This window comes from Acipenser ruthenus, chromosome 23, assembly GCF_902713425.1.
Source record: "Acipenser ruthenus chromosome 23, fAciRut3.2 maternal haplotype, whole genome shotgun sequence".
NCBI classification, from domain to species: domain Eukaryota; kingdom Metazoa; phylum Chordata; class Actinopteri; order Acipenseriformes; family Acipenseridae; genus Acipenser; species Acipenser ruthenus.
The window spans coordinates 1,756,363-1,779,001 of record NC_081211.1 but is presented as its reverse complement, the minus strand read 5'-3'; the positions used below and the strand labels follow the sequence as shown (position 1 = coordinate 1,779,001).

Genomic DNA, 22,639 nt, shown 5'->3' with positions numbered 1-22,639 from the left:
GGCCTGTATCTTTCAGTTTTGCAATTTCAGAGCCTGTGTATGCTGTTGTTTTTCTGTTAGCCAACAGTGACCTCTAGTGGTACATTGGTTTCCTATGGCAGTTTGAAGTCGGTTTGTAAATTGCCTGCGTTTGATAAGACTTCTTGGTTGAATACTTTATTGCTACGAAAGGTGCAAGTTACAGCTTTTTCTGTCCCTGGAGGCAACTTCTCATTAACCCTTTCACAACGGCCATGCAACCTGCCAGTGCACATGTTGATTGTATTGCATATGTTGTACATGTTGACTATATTGCAAGCTTTTACTTTGACACCTTGACACCTAGCACTTGCAGTAATATTTACATATTTCATTTGCAGCATGCTTTAAGCCATGGATGCTCTTCTGAGCGACCACCTACGAAACAAATGAGCCTGCCTCAGCCCTAAGCGTTTGGATGGAACACTTCTGACCAGTAAGAAAGCTGTACGTCGTTATTTCTTTAAACCGAGGACACATCGCTTTGCCAATTTAACATTTCTGAACGATGTTGTTGGTAAAAACAGCGTTTTTTGGGTTAGGATTTAATGAATGGGCGTTTGAATAGGCACTCGTCAGCCCCCGTTCAGTGCGGAAAATAAACAAAGGGTTTGTAAAACAAGTACGTTTACATGACAAAGCGTTTCCCGAAAACTAATGTTTCCCGAAAACTGTTTTTCTTAAAACGTCACTTTTCTGTGTTTACATGATTAACGATAGAAAATCTAATTAGAATTCAGCTTACGGATTGAATTCTAACGCAGGATATTTTGGCATGCAAAGTACGCAGTAGCCTATAGCACGATTTGAACAGACCGGACATTTCTGCAATAGAACAGAGACCAATCCAATAACTCAAGTGCTTTATCAAAGTGTCAGGTCTTAAATTCAAAGATTACTATCCTATACCTCTATTCAGAGTCCCCACAATGTGCAATCAGCCTTTCCAACAGCTCATCCTGTTCTATATTACCAGTTTCTTTTGCAGACATTATTTTAAATTATCACCTCATTTTAATTAAAGCTGGAAAACATGTGCTGCTTCAGTATGGACTATTAACAAATACATACGGACTTTAACAAATATATTACTTTATCCATAACTAGTCAAATGAATGCGTGCAGACTGACTACAGATTATTATTATTTTCTCTGTTTTCTAAAACCACGTGCAGGAATGAAGGTCAAAGTTTGCACACGTGCAGTACGCGATCAGAATAAGTTTTCCGAAAAGTGTGTTTACATGATATACATTTTGTTAGTTTTCGGTATTTAATTGGAAATGTCTAGGTGCTGTTTTCCGAAAACTGACTTTCGGAATATTCCGATACATTTTCAGAAAATCGTGTTCACATGACTTTTGATATCGGAATTAGTTTTCAGAAAACTTAACTTTCCGAAAAATATCGGAATTCTCATGCTCATGTGACTAAAACAAATTACTATTAGATTATTTAGCAGATGCCTTTATCCAAGGCCACTTACTGGGGTGTGTGTACTCTGCATCAGCTGCACAGTCAAATGCGTTTACATGAGCATAATTATGATATTTTTCGGAAAACTAAGTTTTCCCAAAACTAATTCCGATATCAGAAGTCATGTAAACACAATTTTCGTTAAATGGATCGGAATATTCCTTAGGTCAGTTTTTGGAAAACCACCTAGAAATGTCCGATTCAATTCCAAAAACGAACCAAATGTATATCATGTAAACACACTTTTCAGAAAACTTATTCTGATCGCGTACTGCACGTGTGCAAACTCTGACCTTCATTCCTGCACGTGGTTTTAGAAAACAGAGAAAATAATAATAATCTGTAGTCAGTCTGCATGGATCCATTTGCTCCGTTGAATCGTATTTTGTCATATACTTGTACTTGCTAGAATCGAAGTCATTGTATTTTATCTTGCTCTTAATTGTATTAATACTTGTACTATGAGTCTTGAAATATATTTTTGTTTACGACTGTAAGTCACCCTGGATAAGGGCGTCTGCTAAGAAATAAATAATAATAATATTAAGTTAGGGATAAAGTCATATTTGTCCGCATGTATTTTGTTAATAGCCCATACTGAAGCAGCACATGTTTTCCAGCTTTAAAATGACGTGATAATTTAAAATAATGTCTGCAAAAGAAACTGGTAATAATATAGAACAGGATGAGCTGTTGAAGGCTGACTGCACATTGTGGGGACTCTGAAAAGATAATCTTTGAATTTAAGACCTGACACTTAGATAAAGCACTTGTTATTGGATTGGTCTCCGTTCTATCGCAGAAAAAATGTCCGGTCTGTTCAAATCGTACTTGGGGTACTATACTTTGCATGAGAAAATATTCTGCGTTTTCAGAAAACTTCAATCCATGTATACAGTTGAATTCTAATTAGACTTTCTATCGTTAATCATGTAAACACAGAAAAGTGACGTTTTTAGAAAATCATTAGTTTTCGGAAAACGTTGTCATGTAAACAAACGTACTGCAACAACGTCTCACCAGCCCGAGTACAACTTAGTAATTTACTGAGTCAGTTACACGAAGAATGAGTCAAATAGGCTGAGGTAGTGAATCATAAGTGATATAACAAGAACGGAATCCTTTTGAAGGAAGAACTGCATGGAAGAGACTACCTAAACTTCTTTAGCCAGTTTCGTGTTTTATAACAGGGTCGTTTTTTGCCAAGATTTATTTTCTTTTCATTTTCCTACGGTATTTTATTGACGTCAGGTTTTAAACGACTGATTGTAGACACTGAAAACGACTTGTATCGAAAAGTATGTCATTTGATTTATTACGTTTCTTTTAGCATGTCTAAATTAAGCATTGTCGAGGTAGTTTTGAAAATATTATTTCATTTGTTTTTTCTGGTTTAATATTTCCTTTTTTTGTGCGCTCTCATATGTTAGAAGTTAAAAAGGAACAGTCTTTCCAAAATCGCTTTTAACAAAAAACAAAGGCGGTGACTTTTCATTCATTCCTTCTTTGTCTTTGGCAGTTCCGGTAGAGAAGAATGTTACTCTACATCTCATGCGGCATGGCTGTGATTCTCAATAGTCTGCTTTTCTTGAGCGTTTTCACGGCAGGTAAGACTTTTTTTTAAATAATTATCCTTACATCATTAAGGTTCTTTACTTTATTCTTAATCGCGGAGTGAATGCCGATGACATAATTTCTCTTAGATAGCTTTATAAAATCTACTACCCAGTACAACATGTTATTGCGTGTTTTGAAGAAGCAGGTGACGTTTTTATATTTGCACAGGAATCCTGCAATCCACCATTGTATGTGTTCGATATATGAACATTGTTGAGGGGTTTGGTGGTGGTCACTTGAGCCCAACTCTATTTCAATAACAGTTGTTAAGATTATCCCACACAATAACAATTGAGCTGTACAGTTTACGCGTATAATCGAATGCTCCGCATCGTGGTTTCACCACCAGCCTCCAGTTATCCCATTGTTCTGCCATCCGACTCCTAACTGAGACTGGCGAAGTCCATATTGGAACTGGATTCATCTCGATCTGATGCAGGTTAAAGACCGATGTCAACTGGCTGTCAAGTCGGTCCAGGTGGCAAATGGATCGGAAACGCGAATGCGCCAGTTGTTACTGTAGCGTTAGGTTATTTTGAGAACATAGTTAAGCTCAATTATACTCGTAACATAATTACATTTTTCCAGGTGTTGTCCCGTCCCGGTTTTGCTCTGAAGTGAACCTACCATCGTGTTAACAAAGAGCAGATTATTTGATACGCCTACATAATGACTCCCTTTGACTGGGCAGGAATGAATTAGGAATTCATCTGAATGCCATTCTTGTTTGCGCATTGGTTTTCAATGCCAAAAATTCAGCTGAATGCCATTCTTGTTTGCGCATTGGTTTTCAATGCCAAAAATGGGTTTATTAACCATGCACCCAGCAATGACAGAAACTTAATCAACCTGTTTAGTACACAGAAATCTGTTTAATCCACTGTGTCACACAAAAATAAGATATATCTCTGTTTATGACTTCCAGGAACCAAAGGCCTCGGATTATAAACCAAGTGTAAATAATATAGAGTGGCATGTAAGCAACTTAAATAGACTTTAATTACAGAGTTTGCATGTATAGGTCTGTAGTCCTCTCCACCCCTCCCATGTGATTACAGGGTTGTAATGAGAGGGACTACCACATACCTAACCTTTTAAAACAAGTAGTGCAGCTTCAGTGTAGCATTAGCATCATCGCTGCCCAACACTCTTCTTCTGTTGAAAATGTTTTGTATATTTGCTTGTTTTTCATAGTGCAACATTATATACCCCTTGCTACAAAAGTGCAGATCATTTCTATCTGAATCTGCCTTTGCCTGGCTTTGTGCCTGTCTGCAGAATTGCTGTGACTGAACAGGCCTCCCACAAGATATCTAGACAGAGGGTGTCATTACAGGAAGTGTGATTCATATGTTTTTTAAGAAGTTGTGCGTGATCATTACAGCACAGTGCACTATAGGGCCTATTGTCACATGATACAGTGAGGAGATCCTGGGATTTAGGATTTTCCAGGCAAGCTCAAAGAAAGTTTAAAAGCCAGATGAAGGCTGATTGAGAGAAAAATTACAATGACAGTATTGGAGTTCCAAAACATGGAGACACCGAAAGATACCAGGTACCATAAAACAGCAAGGAAAATGTTTTCAAAACTATTTAAAAGATTCTCAATAAAAGAGGGGCCAGTGATAATGTTATTAAAGTCCATGCTCCCCCACCCACAATTTTACAGTGCATTGATTGTAATTTAAATGTTTTTTTGCTTTACCATAGTTTATAGTGATTCTCCATGCTTGTCTGTGCTTTGTCAATGTGCTTTTGCTATGCCTTGCTACACTTGGCTATGCTTTGAACACATTTTACTGCAGAATAGCACAAATGTACAAGAAAAAAACAGTTGCACAATGATAGGGGGAGCTGACGAACAGAACTCAAGCTTATAAAGAGAAGGCCAATGGATTCTGCATCTTTCTGCCCTTTTCTATGCTTAGTAGATTTGTCTAATTCTTTACAGATGCCTTTGAGGTCAAGGCCCCCAGAAAGCACAACATAGCTGTCTATGGCGAGCCTGCGTTTCTGGAATGCAGTTACCCCACGAGTGGCAACTCCCCTCTGAATCAGCTGGTGATAACATGGCAGCGTGAGGACAACGAGGTGGTGCACAGCTTCTACTACGGTTCGGATCAGGCCGACAGTCAGAGCCAGCGCTACCGAAACAGGACCAGCCTTTACCTGCCCCAGTTACTGAAGGGAAACGCATCACTGCGTCTCGACCGGGTCGGGCCCCAGGACGCAGGGGATTATCTGTGCTCCGTCAGCAACCTGGAAGGAACAGGGAAAGACGTTTTGCATTTAGCATTTGCAGGTATCTGTTTATTCAGAGGTCTGCCAAAAATAAACGCTGCTGACTTTTATAAGGAAACGCCCTCCTGTACGTCCTCTGCAAAGACATAGCAGTTTTCATTAACAAACCCAAGGCAGTCTAAACTCACAACCCCCCTGAGTAGACAGGTCATTCTCAGGGACCCATGCCCAGTGAGACAGTGTGTGAAAAAGCATATGCAGTACCAACCAAAAAAAGTGCAGTACTATCAAGTAAGGGGGTTTAAAAGTCACTTATTTGCACAGTGGTTGATAGAAAATAAGTGTTATTATAAACGTAACTATATAGTAACCTGCTGTATTTTATCAAGTAAAACGGGAAAGGCGACAAGCACAGATCGAAAGGGTCTGTCTCTCGCTAAACTTAACTGTACTGTAGACTCAAAATCAGATAAACAAGTATGAGTTGAACGAGCTGTTGTTTTTAAATTAGATGCAGTTCACTGCTCAATAGCTCGCCAATGCCAACTGTACATTAAGGAAAGCTTCCAAATCCGACAGGCGTAGACCCAAGATTTTCTGGGATTATATAATACAATACAGTAGGGCTTTACAGACAGGGGACAGGACAGAATCTGTAACAGCAGTGTATCACACAACACTGCCCATTACATAATATAAATACACATTGGCTGATCTAGATTGGGTTACATATATATCTACGGCAACCAACTAGAATTGAAGAGCAGATCCATAGTCAAAGCACCTAAGAAAATGTAACTTGAATCTGCTTACTCTTTGATTTACTGGATTGCTCCTCATTCTACAGCTTACTACAAGGAGCCCCGTTTCAGCGCCAAGCTGCACTCTGGGAACACCTCTCTCCTGTATGAGAGCGAGGGCTATCCTGAAGCACAGGTCCAGTGGCTCACCCCACAGGGCAGGGACCTCCCACACCGTACTGAAGCCCTCCAGCAGACTAACGGGAGCAGGCTGTACACTCTCAAGAGCCTCCTTGTGGTGGATCTCAATTCAGACACCGACTTCACTTTCATACTGCAGAACGACGTGCTGAATCAGACAATCACCAGATTCGTCAGCTTCAGTCGAGGTAACGAGAGAGAGAGAGAGAGAGATTTACTCCTTCACAGTTTACTCCTGGGTTCATTTTAAAATGTATTTACAATGGAATCAAGGCCCTTATTTTAATAAGGCTGACAACGTATACACCTTTCAACAGTAAGAAAACTATATATCTGAAATGAAAGGTTTAAACTCGGAAAGGTAGATTACGACACTGATTTTGTATTTATATTGTGTGAAATATTAATAATGATGTTTTGTTTCATATGCAGACGGCGACGGCGATTCAGAAAATAATTGTGATTGTCTCGGGAAGAGATTGGCTATCGTTCTCATCGTGATTACTGCTTCACTTCTTTCAGTGGCTGGTTTGCTTTGCTACCAGAGAAGAAAAAGACCGGAGGGACAGGGACTTTATAGCTAAATGAACTGCTTCACCATCCTTACTTTTTAAGTATACTCTTATGATTAATAATATGTTATTTAAACACACATGAATATACTGTTCTTCTATATGGGTATATCAACAGCAGAAAAATTCATCTGAATTCTTAGCAGCTGGCCCTGCAGTACAGATCAACAAAGACTGTATTATATATCAGCAAGACTGAAACCCAGAAAGAATTAGGAAACTCAAGAGAATGTTTCCTGGCCTGGATCCTGAAACTGCTGTGTTTTTGTATTTCAAAGATTACTTTTTCCTTAAAGGGGTACTGTGTACCCACAGCTTTAACAGCTTGTTTGCATAGCAACATCCTAATTGCCGGGACACAGTGATGACAGACACCGTAAAACAGCAAATTACCTTTGTAGCTACCTGCTCTAACACATATAAATATATTTCAATATAAATATGCCTATTTAAAATACCGCAAGATATTTTTACAATATATTCTATATTTTGGAACCTTTTAAAAGTTTCCCCGACCATAAAACACGAGCTGCCTTTCACGAGCGACCAGACGATCAGACACCAAGTCAGACGTGTTTCGTTCTGCAGTAGGGAGACAAAAGGAGCCCAAACGAAGTAACTTTAGGAAGCTGCTTTTTTATGACCAGGGGATGATCCGGTTGTTATTTATGACCTCTTTTCAGTAATGTAATCTAATACCTTACTTCCCACTTTTGCACACTGTTTGTTTCAGTTTCCAATGGTAACAGTATAATGTTAATTTATTGCTCTTTATCAAAGGCATGTATTTCTTTATTTATTTTTAGCCAGACTTTCCCATGCTGATTAAGGAAACTAGCCCTCCCTTCCGGGCTGTATTTAGCCCATTAACCAGCAGTAATATAAAAGAGCTTGCATGTATTGCACCACAGATACAGTCTACTTTACATGAATCCGCTTCAGCAAAATGACTGCCCGCCTCATTTCCTGTTGCCATTTTTGTATTTGCTTTATTAGTGATAACATTTTGATGTAATTATGTTTACAGCACAGCTTTCTTCAGGGGTTCTCTCACTTTTTTGACACTTATAAAGCTCAATTAAAACAGTTTTTATTTGACATGTGTTAAAAAAAAGAAAGCCCTTACCTTGATATACTCTTAACCCTGTCATGCATGGCAACCTCATACAGGGACAGACACAAAAAAAACAAAAAACTCTCTCTCTATTCTTTATATGGGGACATATGGAAGAGGCAAATGCCTGATAACCTCTTGAGGATGCAATTTCCCCCCATATAAAACAATGGAACAAAAAAATAAATCAATGGAAAATGTGTTTATTATTATATGTCCAAAACTGTTTTTTTTCCCAGCTATTTTCAGTATTTCATGTCGGAAAGAGTTAACCTTCACTGCGGTCAGTTGTTATGAAATTCAAGCATTAACTCAGAAGCTGCGATTTACTGCAGTTATAAAAACAGAGATACATAATTCAAACTGAATTCCCTGGTTTATTTCCAAGTGTTCTGCTCAGTATTACACATAATAAACAAGAATATTTTCATACTCTATGGCTAAAATCCCAGCATTCCCAGACCCAAGTCTGGGACACTGTTTTATTGAAAAACCTCTTGTGTTTATCTGACAGATCACTGGACCAGTTTACCCAAAGTAATATAAAGCACTTCAAGATTAATGTTAATCCGGGCCTATGAAACCAGACGTTGCGCAGCTAGGAAAAACTAGTAAAACTGCACTAAACAAAGCCTCTGCTACATTGGGAGTTTTACACAAACTACATAGTACATGAATAGATGCATTAGGGCAGGACACCAGGAAAAAAATAAGGCATTTACTGTATCTTCTTTCTAAAACAGGATATCTGGTACAGCACACAATGAAGACTTTATTTGCAAGCCTTGTTTACAGGTAGTCCAGCACTTCCATTGTCATTGTATTGTTATTTTATTGTATGGTCTACATAGCTCTTTCTTTGTATTGGTGCTTCTCTACTGAGATGTACCTGTGTTGGCCCTGGGGGCACATACTGAATAAACTAACTAAACTAAACACTGAGAATGTGTTTTTTTCTATTTTTAGATTGGGACTTTCAGAAAATTCCAGCATCATCGGTGTGTGCACGTCGCTCCTGCATTAATGTTCCTCATTTAAAGATCCAAATATAAAATTGAATTTTTTTTATTTTTTCTGGAATGAGAAACTTTCTTTTTAGAAGCCCATGCTTTCAAACTGTCCGTTCAACTTGCATTACTTTTGCTGCAGAGTCACTTACAATAGGACCTCAGTTTTAAATCTCAGCAGATTTGATTTATCCATTGTACTTGTAAGAAACCACACACACAAGGGATCGTAGGGTTATGAAAGGGCTCATTGTTCTGTAAGCAATGAAATGAGGTCAATCATTTCGTTGTCCTCATCTGACCACATGGCACTGGAATAGCAGACAATCAGAATAAGGGAATCAATCTGCAAATAACATTCAATCGAGAGGTTTTATTCTGGGGGAGGAGCACATGAATCTTTAGAACAGATTTTTTGCTCTGTTCTGCAATTATATAAATCATATAACATGTCTGAGCGAGCAGCTGGAAATATAATAAATTGAATATGATTTGAAACATGATTACCATCAAAAACATAGAAACGGCATGTTAAAAAAAAAAAGATCACAGCCGTCTTTTAAACAAGCTGCAATCAGATCTACTTGATCTGATTTCTTTCTGCAGAACTGTAATAAATAAGGTACCTCAGTTAGTGTTTGTGACCCATACACACTAACAGCTGTTTCAGAATCCGATTCCTGCACACCCATCAGCCCTTTGAAATAGCTGCCATTGACAAGGCAAGCTAATATCTGACAATTGACTTTTCTTGAAAAGGGTAATTAAATAATAGTGCAAGCTTTATACTGTATGCTTTACGATTTAATCTTGGCTAAAATACTAATTAAAAAAAAAATTAAAAAATTGCACAACAGAAAAAATACAACACACACACACACATCATTACCAGTACATCAAACAAACAAAATAACACATGTAAACCTTAGCTAATTTGCATTGCCATCACTTTGTCGGTCTCACGTTTTTCTGTATAAAAGACACATTTGGTACACATGTATTTCAATGCTGCATTATAAAAATAAGTACCAAGTTGCCAATCGTAGCTTTTCTAATGACTAACGTGATTTAAATGTCCATGCGTTCGTCATGTGACCTCTTGAAGTGGAATTCAGGGACGCTGATGAAATGCATCACTGAGATCTTATTTTAAAAAAATCAAAAGACAAGTTTACCTTCACGTGTGTGTCTTTGATAACAAAAACGAGAAGTGAATAAGACAACGGCAATGCAAGTTTAGATATATCATTTTGTTAGCTCGGAGTACTAGGAATTGCAAGTCTGTAATTACAGCAGCCTTTCAAGATATCTCTCCCATTAACACAGTGCCCGGGGTCTGAATGAACCACTGTGAAGGTCAAGCAGTCCTTTAGTAAACTCAGCGACGTCTTTCCATAAGCCAGCTGTACAGTCCATGTTTTCTTCAGATATCAATAATGACAAAAACGTGGGGCTTGTTCTCTTCGTGAATCTGCATCGCTGAATAAGTGATGGCTTTTACTTCAGTTCCCTGCGAGGAAACAAAACAGTGTCTTTTACCTGCAGTGTTTTCAAATGCACATGTTAAACATAACCAGGGTCTATTTAATGAACCTGAACAGTGACTGATCTTAATACTGTACCACCACCATTCAAACAGATAAGCACATCTACTCGCTGATGTATGTGGTCTCAGAAATCAAGCCATTACATGAGCACACTGGCATGGTTAGATGGGATGATTAATGAATGATTTCAAACTGAGCCAGCCCCACCCGGTCTAGTCACTGTAGCAACCATGGAAAGAACTTTATCTCAGAATAAGGCTGGGAACCACTGCACAATACAACTGAATTCATGTTGAAGATTGCTGTAGTAAAACATAGATTTATAAGCCGTCATTTGGCCTGATAAACATTCCCAAAGTATACAAAGCAGCAGGTGCATCTGAATGGGATATCAGCCCTGAGAACGGAAGACAAATTCTCAACCTTGGACAAAAACAGCCAAAATACAACAAAAGCCCTGCTTGTCTGCCGCTGAAGGTGAGGTATTGTCTGCTAGTTGAGGGAGTGCATCAGGGAGACAGGAGCCAAGCCGTTGCTTACTGACTAAGGCTGGTCCAATTAAAAAGTATTAAAAAAGGGTGTCCTTGTTTTTTGCTAGATAAAACCTCAACACATACCAGAATAGCATGCCTAAGGAGTCCTTAGCTTCAAATCTTCAAAACAAGTTATCATCAGTGTCAAGGGAAGTATTTAAGCACGTAAATACATGCATGTTCTGTGTGTTATTTACGTGGTTTACCTACCTGTGGGTGTTTGGTCAAATTAAACTCCTCACCCCACCTGAAATAAAGCAAAACAATCATGTAACACTGTTTAAATTGCTACATCACCTTCCTTTTATTAAGCAGCCATGCAGAGAACCTAGATTACAGGCTGTGTAGTGTTAAACAAAACAGGATTCAATGACTGATATACATTACAGAACAATTCTTTTTGGTTTTGTTTCAAGTTTGCAGGTAGACGGTAACATACAAGTGTGTGTTATTAGTGTTCCTACAGTATTTCTGGAAATGCACTGCCTTTAATACTTTGCATTTAAGTACGCATCCACAGTATTTAGCTGATCTAGTTGTTCCAGGAAATGAATACAAATCACTTACCCTATGGACCTGATTTTGAAGCGCATCCTGTCTATGTGCAGCACTTTCACTTCCTGGAAAGACATTGCAACGCATTTAGCAAGTGTCACTGGATCACCTCCTTCACGTCTAGCTATACCTGGGGCTACCCTGGAAATCTCTGCATTGATAACTGTGACAGTTTGGTTTTTGTGATTAAGCTGTGAAACAACACAAGGAAACACCACTATCTGTTCTTGTTACACTGTGCTTACCCTGGGAACAAAGAACTGGTCAGCACTGAATTTATACAACCAGTCATCCAGGAAGTGATAAAGGAGGGAAATCATGTCATCACCTGAAAAAGAAGAGGAGGAGGAGCCAGTCCAGGGTTAGTGTGAGCTCAACGGTACAGCCCTGTGCCTGTTTGCATGGTGTGAGCTCAACGGTACAGCACTGGGCCAGTTTGCACAGTGTGAGCTCAACGGTACAGCCCTGGGCCTGTTTGCACAGTGTGAGCTCAACGGTACAGCCCTGGGCCAGTTTGCACAGTGTGAGCTCAATGGTACAGCCCTAGGCCTGTTTGCACAGTGTGAGCTCAACGGTACACCCCTGGGCCAGTTTGCACAGTGTGAGCTCAACGGTACAGCCCTGTGCCTGTTTGCATGGTGTGAGCTCAACGGTACAGCCCTGGGCCTGTTTGCATGGTGTGAGCTCAACGGTACAGCCCTGGGCCTGTTTGCACAGTGTGAGTTCAACGGTACAGCCCTGGGCCTGTTTGCACAGTGTGAGCTCAACGGTACAGCCCTGGGCCTGTTTGCACAGTGTGAGCTCAACGGTACACCCCTGGGCCTGTTTCCACTGCAGTTTAATGTGTGTTTCTATGTGTTCGGTGGCTCCCTCGAATCAAGTTGAGAGTGTATTTCTCGCACTTGACAGACTTTCTCATCCCTTACATTTCATTACACTCTCATTCCATTCAAACCATTTCACAACACCACCTTTCAACTCTGATGTTCCCAGCCTACTCCAGTCAAGCTCCCAGATACAAAGAAAAATGAGAGCAACTCAATACTGGAACAACTGAACTACGCAACACTGGCTTCAAAATACTGCAGTCTGAGATAGCAACATCATTTAAGTAAATTACCAGCTGTATTTGACTGCTATCTTTCTGCTTTATATTCAATTTATTCTGCAGAATTACACATACAGAGGTTGACTGTTATATGTTTTAAAACTCTTTCAAGTTTGCAATTTGCAGTATTACTGTAACTGTTTTTAATAATGATACAAGTTGCAGAGACTGAACTACGGAGCCATCTAGTGATCATCCAACTCATTACAAGACTAATTTAAAGAGACTGCAAGTGGCCTTCTCTCGGATAATGTAAACTAACTGGAATGTAAACCTGGCTGTTCTTGAAGTTAAGTGCATGTAGGATACGTAGAAAATAAAGCGATTTCAGATACCAAATATTTCGTTTTGGTAACACATTACAAACAGTTCAGTGGGACAACTTATCGAAATGATTTAAATGAATTGTAATCTTCGATCATTTCGGGGGGAAACTAAACTTTTTAGGGTTACCTTCCGATTCCACTTCGATCGTGTCGATGGGTTCCACGGTTTCGGTGTCTGTCATGTACCCGAACATTGCCATGGCGCACTGTTCAAACGCTTCCTCTAACGTTTCTCCCCATGAATGCAGCCTGGAATAGAAAGACTTGAAATGAACAAGCGTGCCAAAACAGGAATGAGAAAGCCTGGCTGTACATCCACAAAGAAAAGTACATGTAACTGCAATTGTAATACTGCCAAATGAATACTATGTATATATACAAAACTGCACTACAATAAGGATTTAACTGTATTCAGGATTGGAGACAGCAGTCAATAAATAAATAACCCTAAAAATAAATTAAGATTCATGACACATTTCTCTGGAACTGTAGTGTGTTTGTAACGGCAAATTCCTTGTACAGAACAAAGCGAAATCCGTATACAGAACAAGCAACAAACAACTTACTGGACGTCTGCTGTGTGGTCAAGGTCTGAAACAGAAGCAAAAGTTTACTGGTTTTAGCATGCAAAAACTTATTTTTAGGAGGCTTTGATTTGAATCCACTTTAGGGCACAGGTGAGTTTGATGGCTTTTTAAGTTCACATCATAAAACCTTGCAGCAAAGAAAATTCAATAAATCTTACCTTCATGCATTCGCTACATATATTTCTCAAATGTGCAGTTTTGAAAGAAAAACGTTATGAAAACATGTTTATTATTTAACCCATTAAGTACCAAAATAAGATGTACAGCATGTAGCAGGGTCACTGTAATAGGACTCAGCATCACCCTCTGGTTTGTCATCTTACTCATAATGAATCATGTTGCTTTTCATCAGTAAGGAAACCAGGCAGACAAAAATAACAACTTGACTCCAACTCAAGTTCACACACTTTGTTTCAGTGTTACCCGGACCAAAAAGAAATAGGTCAGGTGATATCTGAATGCATCAGAACAAAAATCAATAATTAAATACTGGCTCTGTACTTCCATCAGTGTTCGAATTCGAATTCAGGTGACGTACAAAACCCTGCAGTACAGCATACGTAACGTAACGTAACGACGGAATGCGTGTAAACTTATAAATTACTGTGTACTGACGCGATACACAGCAACTCGCAGCATAATATCTGGAACGTTGTTTATCTGAAATGCAACAACGACATAGATAGTTTTACAAGTAATGTGTACATTTAAAATGTATATATAACGTATGGATTCAGACTGTAGACCCGTGATGTTTACACAGGATCATTACATACTGCTGCCGCTAACTTAAACGAACTAAACGTACACGGCAGAAGCAAAGCCTCACTCACATTCATATTTCTTATTGATAGCCGGGTACTTGGCCTTGGTTTTCTTCTGCTGCTCCGTGAGATCCAACGCTCTGTCATCCATGGTTCTTATAGTGTGTCTCTCACTTCCGTGCTTAATGCAGAATGCAATTGCGATAACATGTCATACCTTGACACGCCTGGCGTGTATTTTTCACGTCGTTTAAAGATGTCGGCACCCTTGCCGGCTTCAGCGATGAGAAAGTTGATGTCATGTGACCAAGCTAGATTTTATATATTTATTTATTTATTTATTTTCCCAGGCTTTTTAAGTTTTTGTCACAATGCACTCCGGGTTATTGCTTTTGTTATTATACTTTTTATAAACACCCATTCTTTCTTTTTTTGTAAACGTTAGTACTGGGAGTCGGAAAATGTTACACAGTATATTACATTACGTTTAGCACAATTATAATCCTACGCAGTACGTGCTTAAGAAGGGATTCCTGCCGTCGGAATGACGTGAGCGCGACGCCTTCTAATTGGCTGGAGGCGTTCCCGGGAGCGTGACGTAGGCCCGGCGGAGTTGGCGCGAATGTGTTCTCTGACTGGACGAGAGACAAAGACCAACCGGTTGCGTTTTATATTTCAACGTCTTTTTTTTTTTTACACGTAGTTACGGCTCATATAGCCTGATATACGCAGCTATGGCGGACAAAGAAGGTAACGTGAAAGCTTGTTGTTTTTAACCCTGTTACAGAAAAGACTGGCTTGTTTGTGCTTTATTACGGAGAAATGGTTAATCGCTTAACAACGCAGGCCTAACGCATTCGTCATGTGTATTTGGTACTCAATAGCGCTGGCGCCAAATAACAATTAACTACCGGTACTTTCTAGATTTTATAACCACTCTATTTCAAATGCATAGTGTGTGCTTTATACTATTAATTATTTTGAGCTATAGCCATAATTACTGTTTAACTATACCGTGTTATTCTGGGGGCTTTATAGAGCTGCTGTCTGCAGTAACTATGCACCGTGTACACTGTATTACTATTCGGATTAACCAGAACGTAAAAACACGAAACTGCTGTTTTTGTTGTATAATTTGTATTGTGGGGTACTGTATTGTATTTGCTGTTTGGAAAATGAAGTTTCTGCCTGATACGTCGCTGTCAGTCGGAGCGTTGCCTATCTAAGAAATTAGACCTTTTCGATAACTTTTTTTTTTTTTTTGCGCCAAACTGGAGTTGATCATTTCTTTCATGACCACTCCTGCTATCTCTTAATTTGACAATGCATTAGAAACGATTACAGTAGAAGAAAAGCCTTTCTGTAAAACAAAACAACAACAAAAAAACACACCTACGTTTGGGTTTTTGTGCCTGCATTGTATTGGGACAAATTAGATCGTCAAGTTAGAAATTATGCTTTAAAATCAACGAACTTGTCATTTTCATGTATTATTTCACTTTCTTTTATTAATTTTAAATGCTAGCCTCAGTCCTGTTTCAGTAGGGACTATTAAAACCAGTCTAATTTGTACCTATCCGTCTAGTGGAATCCAGAGCTTGGCATATGAATGGGATATTTGAAAAATAAGTTTCTAAACCCTGGTACTAGCTAAAACGGTTAATTCTTATTACAAGACAGAGGTGGCTGGGATATTAACATTGTGATTAACATTGTGATTTATATTTTTAAATGGTGTTTTAAAGATGCAAAGTGTATCATTAGTAAATAGAATTGTTTAGGTTCAATGCATTATTTGATGCCATCAAAACTAAAGTTGCGCAGGCAAACATTTTAAGCCAATGAGAATCTCAATGATTTAGTGCTGTAGTTAAATACTACAGCACTTGCTTGGCTATGTGTGCAGTAGTTGCAACCAAAAATAGCAATCCCAACAATGCGTGGGTCCTGAGGTGTAGCAATAGAAGGATGTAATGTACTCTGTATGTCTGCTAAGAAATAAATAATAATAATAATAAGGTACATTATAGAATACAATGATTTTTAGTAATGAGGAAGATGACTATAAATGACTCTGATATTAAAATGCTTGTGTGTCTCTTTGACTGTTGTAGCAGCGTTTGACGATGCGGTGGAGGAGCGTGTTATTAACGAGGAGTACAAGATCTGGAAGAAGAACACCCCCTTTCTGTATGACCTGGTGATGACACACGCTCTGGAGTGGCCCAGTCTTACGGCACAGTGGTTACCAGATGTCACCAGGTAGGTGCAATGCCCTTCACAACCTAAAACGATGCCAGATGTAGGAGACAGGTCAGTTTCTCAGATGCGGCCACAAGGATGATTTTGTGCAATCGCTGTAAACCCCCGGAAACCACTCGACAAACTTACAGTGGTGTTGGTAAGTGCTGATGGCTGTTGGCATTGACTGGGCTTGCATTCACTTTCTTGTGTTTTCCCTTTTTATTGCCTGCTGTTATTGGGCAACGTTAATGCACTCATGTAGACTTTCCCGTGCTTTACTGTTTGACAGCTGTACTGTCACCCTGGCTGTGGTAATGCAGATTGGTTGATCGTTGCAAGCTTCTTGAGTTTTTGGAAAAGCATGTCGGTACCAAGTCGTTCAGCTTGAGAACCACTGAGCGAGGTAGCTTTTGCCCCACACAGTTTGAGATTGTCCATGGAGATGTTGGAGATCAGTTGCTAAATGTGTGTGTTTCTTCTTACATTTGCAGGCCTGAAGGGAAGGACTTCAGCGTTCACAGGTTGGTGCTCGGCACTCACACCTCTGATGAACAAAACCACCTTGTCATCGCCAGCGTTCAACTGCCCAACGACGATGCCCAGTTTGATGCTTCTCATTATGACAGCGAGAAAGGAGGTAAAGAGCTTGCATGTGAAAAATACATTTAAAAATACAGATGTATACCTATTGTAGCAGGAAGACTGGAGACAGACTTCATCACTGTACAGTGGAGCCTGCAGGGGTCTGAATCCTTAAGATGTAATGGACTTATCACTAGGTATGGAATTGTCTTGCATAAAATACAATTAAAAAAATTAGGTATCATTGTAGGGCAGTTTTGAACACATATAAAAAATTTGCTATTTAGTTTAAAATCAAGTAGATCATTACTGCCTGTATGGACCCCTTGAAATTTAAATTTAAATGCCGATAGAAATTGACTCACTTTGTTTACCATAACATGGGATTTTCCATTGCTATCAGGAACCACCATCAAATGTTGGTAGCTTTTTTTCCCCCCCCCCACATTCTCCCAATTTGGTATCCTCCATAGAGTTCGGTGGATTTGGATCAGTCAGCGGGAAGATTGAAATAGAGATCAAAATCAACCACGAGGGGGAAGTGAACCGGGCCCGCTACATGCCACAGAACCCGTGCATCATCGCTACGAAAACCCCAACCAGTGATGTGCTGGTGTTCGACTACACAAAGCACCCCTCAAAACCAGGTGAAGGGTTAACGTCATTACTGTTACATTTCCCACTCGCAGTTCTCCACTGATTACAAGAAGAAAGCCTATTTTATTACTTTACCGAGTAAATTACTTTACCGTGCAATAGTATCTGTAATATATATTAGTTATAATATAGTTATAGTTATAATGAGTGACTTGTTTTAAAATGCAAATCTAAATGTGTATTCATGCCAGTCACATTTATTTAAAATTCTCTTTTTAACAATTTGGTGCACTTGAAGTAGCCTGTCCGGGCTTGCGATTTTGTAACGACACTCATAACATAAAGATCAGTGTATTGTTATGCACCAGAGTAACATTCGAGCAAGGTGGATGTTTTTATTTTTTTTATTTTGGTTCAGTTTCTTAAATACAAGCCTTGACTCTAGTCTCTGTTGCTTCTGTGTAGATCCCTCAGGCGAGTGCAATCCAGATCTGCGTTTACGAGGACATCAGAAAGAAGGGTATGGTCTGTCCTGGAACCCCAACCTCAGCGGCTACCTGCTGAGCGCGTCGGACGATCATGTAAGGAAAGCAAGTTTGACTTTTTTATAATTTACATACAAGTTCTGATTTTCCTGACTTGCATTCAACAGTAGAGCCGCTGTAACGAACTGACCGGTCACTTAAAAATGGAGACAGGGCTCCTGACTACTATAAATAACACGCTGATCAGATGCTGTAATTTATTTAATTTTTTCTAAACCTGTTAGACATGCCTGTCTGGTCTTTTTGTTTCATTATCATTACTCCTCAGTTTAAATGTTGAGACCTTTTACTATGAATGCAAAAGTACACCTACATTAAACCATTGGATATAATGCATATTTCTGAGTTAGACGTTTCTTAGACTGTTTTAGTAAATTTGAGGTTCTCCTGAGGTTCTCCTGATGTATATTGAAATCATAACAGAATACAGTATATTACTGACTTGCATGTTTATTTACAGCAGCTGATCCAGTTCTTTGTCACGTTTTATAACTAATTGTGTGGGTTTGTTTTTTATTCGTTGTTGTAGACGATCTGTCTGTGGGATATCAGCGCTGTCCCGAAGGAGGGGAAAGTGGTGGACGCGAAGACAATCTTCACCGGGCACACAGCGGTGGTGGAGGACGTGTCGTGGCATCTGCTGCACGAGTCTCTCTTTGGATCAGTCGCTGATGATCAGAAACTCATGATGTAGGTAGACTTAAGTCCTGCATGTGTTTTTGAATACGGTTACCCCTTCTAACATTGGTTATCAGGAAAACCATACTGTGAACCCTATATATAGTGAGTGGGAGCAGAGGCTTTGTGCTTTTGGGATAAATGAAGTTGTGTTTTTTTGAGGCTAGCATCTGGTAGGTGCTCCCAAGCAAATGTGTCTGTTAACCTTGTACATTCTTATAGGTCTCCATTAATCTGCAAGACCAAACAGCTGAACAAACTATTGAGCATAAAGTCATAATGCTAAATCATTATTTATTTATTTTGTTCTCCCTTTCAGCTGGGACACCAGGTCTAACAATACATCAAAACCAAGCCATGCTGTCGACGCCCACACTGCCGAAGTGAACTGCCTGTCCTTTAACCCCTACAGTGAATTTATTCTGGCAACAGGCTCTGCGGACAAGGTGGGACCAGTTTTTGATAGCTCGTATATTTCTAATGTTTGATAACAAAATACATTGTAGCCTGTACAAGAATCTGTCTAAACGTGTGTGTGTTTTGCCTTTCTCTTTCAGACTGTTGCACTTTGGGATTTGCGTAACTTAAAACTGAAGTTACACTCGTTTGAGTCTCACAAAGACGAAATCTTCCAGGTATTCTTTCTCTATTGAAACTGAAGTGACACTCCATTGCAGTAAGAAAACAATAACATGTTTTACAAAAATTGATGATTTTGTTATATACCACTTTATAACAGACACTCGCTTTCCTTAAAGGACTGTTAAAGAAGGTTGTAAAATCTATTTTCTTACACCTCTTAAAGGGTTTACTTGTTCTGTATTTATTCCAATAGGTTCAGTGGTCTCCTCATAATGAAACTATTCTGGCATCCAGTGGAACTGACAGGCGGCTCAATGTCTGGGATTTGAGGTAAAGTGGGGGTCTCCTCTTTTTTGTGTTTAACTTTAATTCAGTCATGCAGCATATGCTTCTTGGTCGTCTGTTGCGTTTAAAATATTCAGCTTCTTCAACTAGGATAGCTACAAGCTTGCTGGCCGCACATCTGAGCACTTTGAGTGAGATACGAGAGTAGGATGTGAACTCATGCTGCAGAAATGCAGACTTAATATACTGCATCGAATCCCAAACTATGGCAACCTAAAATAGAGGATGACTATTGGACTCTCTCTTAAGAAAGGTTTATCTATCTCCCATAGTGGGAAACTGAGAGGGGAGTACTGGGGTGGTGGTGGTAGTTTGATTGCTGTACTGTTTGGGAGAGATGTATGCAGTCGTCAAGGCAACCATTAATAGCGGACATTCATTGGTTGAGCAGACAGCCAAGCCCTGGGGTGCTGAAGTCCTGAGACTGCTCCGGCTGCATTGCATGATCGGGTTACCCTTCTGACTTGATTATAAAATACATTAAATAATTAAAGTATGAGCACAATCTACGATTGAACGGTGGACAAGGTTTTTCATTATTAAAGCTTGCTGATCTACTGCATTTTGAAAAGCCTGCACTCAACCCTAGTCTAAACTTCTCTCTGTGCCATAAACAAAGTGCAGTCTGGGTGTGTGTTACCATGGAAACTGCTTTATTTATAGTTCTGTACTGGCTGAAATAAGTTCTCATGCCCTTTTTTTCTTTAATGATGGGATTGATTTTTTGTGTGTGTGTACCACATGAAACTAGACCTCCATTAAACAAACTTATACATTTTTTTTTGCATAAAATCACAAATCAAATCTAGGGACCTCGCTCAATGGAAAAATAACATTTTGGTAGTTGCGTAACTAGGTCTGTGTTGCTAAAATCTGGCTGCTTCAATTTTAGTAAGAAAAGCAAACTGATAAAGTAACAACGCACTCTCTCAATGAGTGCATTTGGTGTATTTCTCTTACTAAATGGGGGTATCTCGGGTTTAGCTTTAAACATTCAGTGAATGGCTAAATGTTGCGAGGTAGTAAACTAAACTGAATCATGTACACGTTTAAACCTGACACCTGTACTAATGAGCCAGTAACACGCTTCTCCATCTGCAGTAAAATTGGCGAGGAACAATCACCTGAAGATGCAGAGGATGGACCCCCAGAGTTGCTGGTGAGTGTTTATTTCAACCTTTCCGATCAATGCATCCGGTAGCATAACAAGTGTAAACCTGCTCCTAACCCATGTAGGAGATGCTGTCCAATATATTTTCATTAACCTTGTAAGTACCCAGTCTTTGAACCTGCAACATTTGTTTAGGTTGTATCAGTTCTGTATTTTATTTTTGGATCGCTTACATCCTTTTTTCTTTTCAGTTTATCCATGGTGGACACACGGCCAAGATTTCTGATTTCTCATGGAACCCCAATGAACCTTGGGTGATATGCTCTGTATCAGAGGACAACATCATGCAAGTCTGGCAAATGGTGAGTTTTAAACTGTAATATACTTTATTGTCAAAGGACATGGAACAGAATCAGAATGCAGCATGCAAAGGCATGAAAGACTTAAGCCTTCTGATCAGAGTAATGTATTTTACCAATCCACCCGAGTAATTAATCTCATATTTCAATGTGAACACATTCTGTAAATATACTACATAATATGACTTTGCATGTGATCTCTGACTCGCGGGACATCATATCATTGTTTGTCATATGCATTTGTTTAATGTAGCTTCGTAAGTACAGTAACTTTGTTTTTTTGCAGGCTGAGAACATTTACAATGACGAAGACCCTGAAGGAGCTGCAGATGCAGAAGTACAAGGCTGATAAACCACCAGACCATTGTCTCTGTCTGTCTTTATCTGCCCTTTCTTTTCTCTCTTACCCATTAGGCTTTCCTACTCCTTTTGTCTGTCCGTCTTCTAGACACAAAGCACAGAGTTAGCTGTTGCATTTGGCACATGAAGGGCTGGTTTCATGGACATCGATTTAGCATGAATCTTGGGACTACCTAATGTTTTAGGTTAGGTAGTCCAAGATTAGTGTTTATTGGTGTCTGTGAAACCAGTCGGTGTGTTTTTTTGGTTTTTTTTGTAGTCTTTTCAAAAACAGATTTTCAGAAACCAAACCATGCAGTAAATGAAGGTAGTACCAAGACGGACGATTTGTTGGCAAAATCGTATGCAAAATAACACTCGGGTTTAACTGCCGTTATGGATTGGGCACCTGTATTGTATTACAGAACTGTACCATTTCTTAACAGTTACGTAAACAATCGCCCCAACACAAGGGTTGTACAAAAATGTATTTAAGTAGTGCAACATTTTCAACTTCTCCAAATGAATCACTTTAGCATTACCTGACAGGTGACTGACTTGCAGTGCCCCAATCCAGAGGTACCTATGCTATCTTTAAAGCCAGATGTGCCTCACCAGTAATCCGCATTGGAACCCCATTCAGGTGGGCCATTTGTAAAACTGGAGCAGTTAAGGCTGTATTCTATTTTTTAAAGTATCATATACAACCGATGGTAGAATACCCAGTTAGACTTAATTTCTGTATGATAAAGAAGTAATTTCTGATGTTTTATTGGATGCATTTTTCCAGTGGCCTGTTTTGTAAACTAACCAACGATAAGATGGTGCTCTTTTTTTTTTTTTTAAGAAAAA

General features: G+C 39.3%; 3 protein-coding genes across 4 annotated transcripts; 2 read left to right on the top strand and 1 right to left on the bottom strand.

Moving 5' to 3' along the window:
• Positions 1-349: 349 nt before the first annotated feature.
• On the top strand, positions 350-8,914 carry LOC117413373 (CD276 antigen-like). Of its 2 annotated transcripts, none has more exons than XM_058997379.1 (5): positions 350-465; positions 3,013-3,100; positions 5,062-5,412; positions 6,199-6,480; positions 6,725-8,914. In XM_058997379.1, the coding sequence occupies exons 2-5, from the start codon at positions 3,028-3,030 to the stop codon at positions 6,874-6,876; spliced, it is 858 nt and encodes a 285-aa protein (XP_058853362.1). In that variant the 5' UTR covers positions 350-465; positions 3,013-3,027; the 3' UTR covers positions 6,877-8,914. The 2 variants fall into 2 exon arrangements, with proteins under 2 accessions (XP_058853362.1, XP_058853361.1); XM_058997378.1 differs by lacking the exon at positions 350-465 and adding an exon at positions 2,339-2,791.
• On the bottom strand, positions 7,704-14,705 carry LOC117414174 (protein archease). Its single transcript, XM_058997380.1, has 7 exons — positions 14,475-14,705; positions 13,621-13,645; positions 13,182-13,303; positions 11,866-11,948; positions 11,633-11,685; positions 11,276-11,312; positions 7,704-10,495 (listed from the first exon to the last, which is right to left on the bottom strand). Exons 1-7 carry the CDS (start codon positions 14,554-14,556, stop codon positions 10,409-10,411), a joined length of 489 nt encoding a protein of 162 aa, XP_058853363.1. The 5' UTR covers positions 14,557-14,705; the 3' UTR covers positions 7,704-10,408.
• Positions 14,706-14,953: 248 nt separating this feature from the next.
• LOC117412930 (histone-binding protein RBBP4) lies at positions 14,954-22,626 on the top strand. The gene is made up of 12 exons (XM_058997377.1): positions 14,954-15,155; positions 16,520-16,667; positions 17,141-17,286; positions 17,705-17,878; positions 18,294-18,409; positions 18,903-19,063; positions 19,371-19,497; positions 19,609-19,686; positions 19,887-19,963; positions 21,080-21,137; positions 21,341-21,451; positions 21,735-22,626. The coding sequence occupies exons 1-12, from the start codon at positions 15,140-15,142 to the stop codon at positions 21,795-21,797; spliced, it is 1,275 nt and encodes a 424-aa protein (XP_058853360.1). The 5' UTR covers positions 14,954-15,139; the 3' UTR covers positions 21,798-22,626.
• The last annotated feature ends 13 nt before the right edge of the window (positions 22,627-22,639 follow it).